The sequence below is a fragment of the Corvus brachyrhynchos genome, unplaced genomic scaffold, assembly GCF_000691975.1.
Source record: "Corvus brachyrhynchos isolate BGI_N302 unplaced genomic scaffold, ASM69197v1 scaffold106, whole genome shotgun sequence".
Classification (NCBI taxonomy): Eukaryota; Metazoa; Chordata; class Aves; order Passeriformes; family Corvidae; genus Corvus; species Corvus brachyrhynchos.
In genome coordinates, this window is record NW_008238834.1 from 2,047,634 (window position 1) to 2,054,051 (window position 6,418).

The 6,418-nt window shown below is 39.7% G+C and overlaps 1 protein-coding gene across 1 annotated transcript in view; it reads right to left on the reverse strand.

Annotated features, from left to right (window-relative positions):
• The window catches only part of CUNH18orf8 (chromosome unknown C18orf8 homolog), a 17,002-nt gene extending 10,590 nt beyond the window's left edge, over positions 1 to 6,412 (reverse strand). Inside the window, exons 1-5 of the mRNA XM_017738251.1 lie at positions 6,305 to 6,412; positions 3,647 to 3,723; positions 2,286 to 2,370; positions 1,856 to 1,912; positions 668 to 754 (exon numbers count right to left, since the gene is read on the reverse strand). Of these exons, the coding sequence (XP_017593740.1) occupies positions 668 to 754; positions 1,856 to 1,912; positions 2,286 to 2,369 (228 nt within the window). The 5' untranslated portion in view covers position 2,370; positions 3,647 to 3,723; positions 6,305 to 6,412. The remainder of the gene's footprint in view (positions 1 to 667; positions 755 to 1,855; positions 1,913 to 2,285; positions 2,371 to 3,646; positions 3,724 to 6,304) is intronic.
• Positions 6,413 to 6,418: the final 6 nt, after the last annotated feature.

Genomic DNA, 6,418 nt, shown 5'->3' on the forward strand with positions numbered 1-6,418 from the left:
AGCAGGAAATAATGCTGCTTTTTCAGTTACTTTCTTTAGTATTAGTTATTAGTAATTCTTAGAAACATTGTGTCTTAGCTCCAGGACTGAAATTATTGCAAAGTGCCCAACTTTTTTTTTTTTTTTGAAGTGTTTAAATATCCCTCATCATGAATGTCAGAATTGGTTATTTATTCATTAGACATCTTTAAAAACATATGCAAAGGTAATTACACGGAGAAACTCAATGAGGTCAACATAGAAGAAACTCTTCTGCAAATTGCAGCTATTCTAGCTAGTCAATTATTTGTTCTTTGCCACCTTTTAAGCATTTACACATCTTCCCCAATGCTGATTTGTTTTGCATGAAGTGGTATTTCACATTAGATTTAAATATTCATTTCCATACAAGCCAAGAGCATCTCTTAATCTAAGAGTTCTCAAGACTTAGTTGAGTACTCCTTTATACAAGGTTTTAAAACCTGTAAATGATAAATTTGCTCTGCCCTAAAAATGTATTCTTCTCAAAAAAATTTAAAAATTGTAGTCTGAAAACAAAATGGCAGAAGTTTTTTTTTTAACCAGTACACTTTCTCAATTACAGAGACAAGAAAAAAATTCAAATATGCTGTTACAAATTTACATTTTCAAGTCTCTAAGCATGTCCTATGGGAGTTATTTGTATTACCTGGTAGAATTCAATTCCTTGATCTGTGATGAAGACAATTTCTGTCGAACTCGTCCAGCAGAATCCTAGAATATTGGCATTCTTTGTCTTTTAACAAACAAGCAAACAAACACTCTTTTACTTGGAAAAATTAACTATTCAGATAAGCTAATACTACTAAATGAAGAACACGAGACCAAAGGCAGTTTAGGTATCCAATCTCTGGAGTTAATACTTTTGGCCAACCAGACACCCAGCATGCATCAGTTGCTTTTATAAAGCATTCCCAAACTACATATGAACACAACTACTGTATAACCTGGATTTTTGGCAGCATGTAAGATTTACAAGTTTATTACACGATCAAATTTTATTTTCACCCTAGAGGAAACTAAGTTCCTCAGCTTCAAACTCTACTGCCAATTCAACCAGTTCCTGACATGAAAAGCAGGAAGATATGTTTAGAGAAACTAAAAACGAAGTGGAAAACTTTGCCATGACTTCACTCAGAATCTACTACTATTACACTCAGAAGTTTCATTACCATAAAGGTTTTTCTAGAACGATTTACTTAAACTCATAGTCCTAAATAATGAAGCAGACAGTGCTTCAGCTTTAAAGACTACAGGGATAAAGGGATCTGTGCAAATCAGACATATAAAAATTTACTTTAGCATTCTATTACCCACAAATGTAATTTGTTTTAGTTAAAAGTTGGAAAATACCAAACAATGACAATGGTACTTGTTTCTCATAAAATAATCATCAAAACATTAGAAAGATTGTTTAAAAATACCAAACATAGTACAAAAACTAGTAATGCTAATGTCTAATTATCTAATTAATGCTTAGTGACATTAGGATAAAACATCCACATTAACATATCTGGCACTAATATAATCACTGTCCACTGCTTCTGTATCATCAGCACTTTGTCTCTTCTCCTTACCAAACCTTGACATTTGTTGCCTTCACAGCATTTCTGCTTCCTCTAGGAAACAATTACATTCACAAGACTGGGAAGGTTTTCATGGTGTTGTTAATACTTGTTTGTTCACCTCAGTTTAGGTAGACAGTAGTGACTACATATCTCATTTCCTTTAGTGTTTTGAAAGGTACCTCAATTAGTTCTCTTGTAGAGTAGAGGTCACCAGCCTAACTAACTTTAGATTTTCACTTAAGCATATAAGCTTGGGACATTTAACTCACCTTACATTCCTGTGTATATTCTAGCTGAGGGCTATCTGGAATAAAATTCAAAAAATCCTGCAAAAACACCCATTAAGTGTATTAGCAATTATGAAGCACAGACAAAATACTTACATAGATACAAAAGAAAAGATATTAGTTTATCAGATTGTTTTGGATGAGATAGATATAGATACAGATATATGAAAAACTTGGCTTATATTCCAGAATATTTTATTTACAGAAGTTGGCTCCCCCTTACACTTTTCCTTAAGTGATGACACTAGCAAGAAAACAATGCTGCCTGTCCAGCCTCTCAGGATGATGGAGGAATTTTCACTAGAGTGTTTTTAGCCAACAGACTTTTTGAACATTTGTCTCAGAGACTTCTACTCTGGAAGTAGATGATTTCCAGCTCCAATTCCCTAGCTGCAGGGTGTAGGTTTCTTACCACACTCTTCAAAGTTCTCTGCACAGCCAGGATCTTGTTCCCCAAGGAAAATTTGATACACTTCACTTCTCCTTTGTCCTCCATCCTGTACAGAAAGAAACACAAGTTATGGAAATATTATCTAAAATAGTTTCTTAAAGAATATACCCTCAAAAAAGACAATGAAAGAGGAAAAAAAGTGCACTGCAAATGCTTCTGAATACAGATTATTACTCTTGCCTGCCAGTAATGTATTCAAAACCCAGACTGAAAGAATATGGTAGCTCACTCTTCAGAAGTCCTGAACACATCAATTACAGAATCATGGCTAAGGTCACACAAATTAGCACCTGAAATCACTGCAAATGCTCAGTTCTGTTGGCCTGTGATGTGGAACTGGAAAACTTGTGGGACTATCCAAACCTGCATTTTCAGTTCTGTCCCAGTGAGTCTGGAGTTCTGTGACACTCACCAACATCCTGCAACCTGCTCTGTTACTTCCAGAACTCCTGCTAGCTGACACAAGCCTCCTTGCTCTCCCATTAGGACACAGCCTCTGGAAGAACTTTGGTTGTTAAAGGGAGAGTGAGGCTGTTTTCACACCATTAAAATCAATAAAAATGTATTCTTACCAAACAAGCATCAGCACAATTGGCACAAATAAGGTATATAGCTCCTCCAGCATATGTTATTAAGTCAAGCCAAAGAGAGTGAGACAGCCAAGTACGAAAATAGTGGAACATCATGAATTTTAGTAAGCATTTTCAGCTCCTTCAGGATTGACAAGTGTAATCAAACAAAAAAGTAAAATAAACCCAGCAACTTTCAAGACAGGCCCTACGCAATACCCACGAGATCACAGTAAACACATCTTGATTATAAATTGCTTCATCCATATCTGGATTGATGTGGCGTAAAAGAATACTTCCTTACACAGCAGAGTGCAAAGAGCCATCACTCTTAACAGAGACATATGTAAAAATAGTTTACTGTAGTCAAATTCTACAAAAAATGTTTCCACAAGAAACGGAAGACACAGAAGAAGCCAATTTAGATTAAACAAGGAACAGAAGGTGAGAAACCTACATCTAGGTTTGGACATTGTGCTTGAATCACAGGGCTTTAGGAATCACTCTCTCATATGTATAGCATGTTTTAATAAAAGACTGTTGTTGAAAAAAAAAAACGAGCTACAGCCTAATTACTTCTTCCCCTCAGAAGACTATAGGGAGGGAAAAGCATAATCCCTTAATTGCAAGATTATATCTAAGAACAAATCAAAATATGATCAGAAAGAACTACTTTAAAGTTTTATACCTGAATTACAGTAGACCAGGACTAAGTACCTTGCATGATTCTATCCCAAGATAAAGGGGCCTTACCTGAAGGAAATAGGATTTCTATCTTCCAAACCTTTAACAACAACTCCTGTAGCTCCACCAGATCGAACAGCAAAAACCTACAAAAAAAGTTTTGAACATATTTTTAACTCTTTCAAAGTCATAACCTTCACGTGCTGCCTCTTCTATAAGCCACATCTTTAATTTTTTCTACAAGACACAATTTTTGTTCTTCTGCAGATCCGCCAGTTCACAGAGATAATCTGGAATTCCAAGTTTACTTAGAGTTGTCAGATTGCATGGTACTGCAAGAGTCTTGTAGGCATGTTCTGAACTACTGAGCAAGTTAAATCAGTAAAAATCTGATATAAGCCTTTATCTTGGTTTTATTTCTTTTATATTTATATTTTTCTAAGTCAGGTACTAGTAAAAGTATCTGAGACATCAGGGCATTGTTTAAAACAAAAATAAGCTCATCTTGGGGATTGGAAAGAGATGTAACTCAATGACCCAGAAGCTTAATTGTGTCAGAACACGTTATTAAATAGGAATAGTTTAACAGTAACCTGCTGACTTGCATGTACCTAAGGAGTTTCAGCCAACATGCCCTAGCAACTGAGAATTCCTTCAGCACAACTTCAAATATATGTGTAGAAAACCTGCTACAGATATGACGTGTATTGAGCTGGAATAAGATAACATTAAAAAAAAAAAGAAAAGTCATGCTGTTACAACCTTTACCTAGCTTAGAAAAAGAAAGGCAGAAAAATGCCTTATTGGTACTTGTTGTATGTGCAGCAGCACTAGGCACACAGATCAGGTCTCAGGGTAACAGGGACATTGCTCTGTACTATCAGCCATGCTGCCAGTCTGCTATGCTCAGGCAGGAAATACAGGTGTCAAGACTATAAATTGCAAGCAAATCCACAGCCTTATTAGAATGACAAATACTTAGTTTAACTATTTTTGGTTTTAAGTAGATAGAAAATGAAGGCAACACTTAATCTCTGCAAGATGAGAAGATTGCATGGGCAGGTCTCTCACATGGGAAACTGTCATTGAAACGCTGGTTACACATGATTCAGAGACACAATGGAAATCAAACTATTTAAGCTTAACAAGAAAACACAGACAAATAAATCTACACTGGAAAATATGAATCCTTCAAGTGAGCTCTCAACAACCAGTTTCTATGTAGTTATATCACACCCACACTATGATACAGTATCTCCCAACAGGGTATTTCAACTAGCCCTCAAAATGTAAGACAATGGATTATAAGAAGAAATAAATGGAAAGTGGCCCAGTGGACTTGGAGGTGCTGGTTGACAGCAGCTGAACGTGAGCCAGCGTGTGCCCAGGTGGCCAAGAAACCAACGGCACCCTGGCTTGGATCAGCCATAGCGGCCAGCAGGACCAGGGCAGGGATTGTCCCCCTGTACTCAGCATTGGTGAGGCCACACCTCGAGTGCTGTGTCCAGTTCAGGGCTCCTCAATTCAGGAAGGACACTGAGGTGCTGGAGCACGTCCAGGGAAGGGCAACGGAGCTGGGGAAGGGTCTGGGGTACAAGTCCTATACGGAGTGGCTGAGGGGGCTGGGGATGTTTAGCCTGGAGAAAAGGAGGCTTGAGAGAGACCTTATCACTCTCTACAACTCCCTGAAAGGAGGGTGTAGCCAGCTGGGGGTTCCCCCCTTCTCCCCAGAGACAGAGGCAGAGGATATGGCCTTAAGCTGCACCAGGGGAGGTTTAGGTTGGACATTAGGAAGAATGCCTTCCCTGAAAAGGTGATTAGACAGTGCAATGGACTGCCCAGGGGGGTGGTGGAGTCACCATGCCTGGAGGTGGTGTTTAAGGGAAGATGTGGCACTCAGTGGTATGGTCCAGTTGACAAGGTAGTGTTCAGTCAAAGGTTGGACTCCATGATCTCAGAGACCTTTTCCAAACTAAATGATTCTGTCATCATTCTGAACAGAGTGCAACAGCAAGAAACACACCCCAGAAATACTGCTCCCTCTCCAAACATGTCCACACATGGGGCAATCAATCCATGACAGCTTTATGGGGAAGAAAGCTTGAAGGTTCCAATTCCATGAATGCTGAGGTCAAAGAACGGTTACAGGAATTAGACAGTGAAATGTATCCACATTGATAAAGCCTCATGACAGGCTGTAGATCTTTTAGCTATACCGAGCTGAACTCTCAGGAGTCCATACAGGTATTAAGGAGAATATGCTTAAAAGCACTAAAGCCAAGAAATGACCGCCTAAGTCTGTGCCACAAGGAACGCTGTAATTATTCATTTTTTAATGAATATATTGAATTTCAGGAATTGAAAGGGGTGTGAAAAAAACCAGGGTAATTAAGCTAAGAGCAAAGTGACAAAGTTTGTCAGTCATGTGGGGACACTTGGAACAGAAAGGAAAAGTGCTGACTCCGATGAATTCCAGAAGACCTTACGGCAGTAAGGCAGGTGAAATCCAACCTAATAAATTGGTGAAGGGAAAAAAAGCAAACTACCGCCTCTAGCACGGTGACAGGTCCTGAGCCAGCACCCGGCGGGAAGGGGAACAACCGGGCTCATGCCCGGCAGTCGAGGGAGGGGACGGGAGGAAACCAGAGCCGGGCAGGGAACCAAAGCCAAGCAGGCGAGCAGCAGCGGGCTGGGCTGAGCCCCCAGGCCCGGATCCGCGGCCCCCACCTGCTTGTTGGCCTCGTCGAAGAACACGCAGTTCACGGGGTTCGCCTTCTCGAAGTGCACGGGCCGCGCGCACAGCGCCAGGTAGCAGCCGCCGCCCCTCGCTCGCCCCTCGCC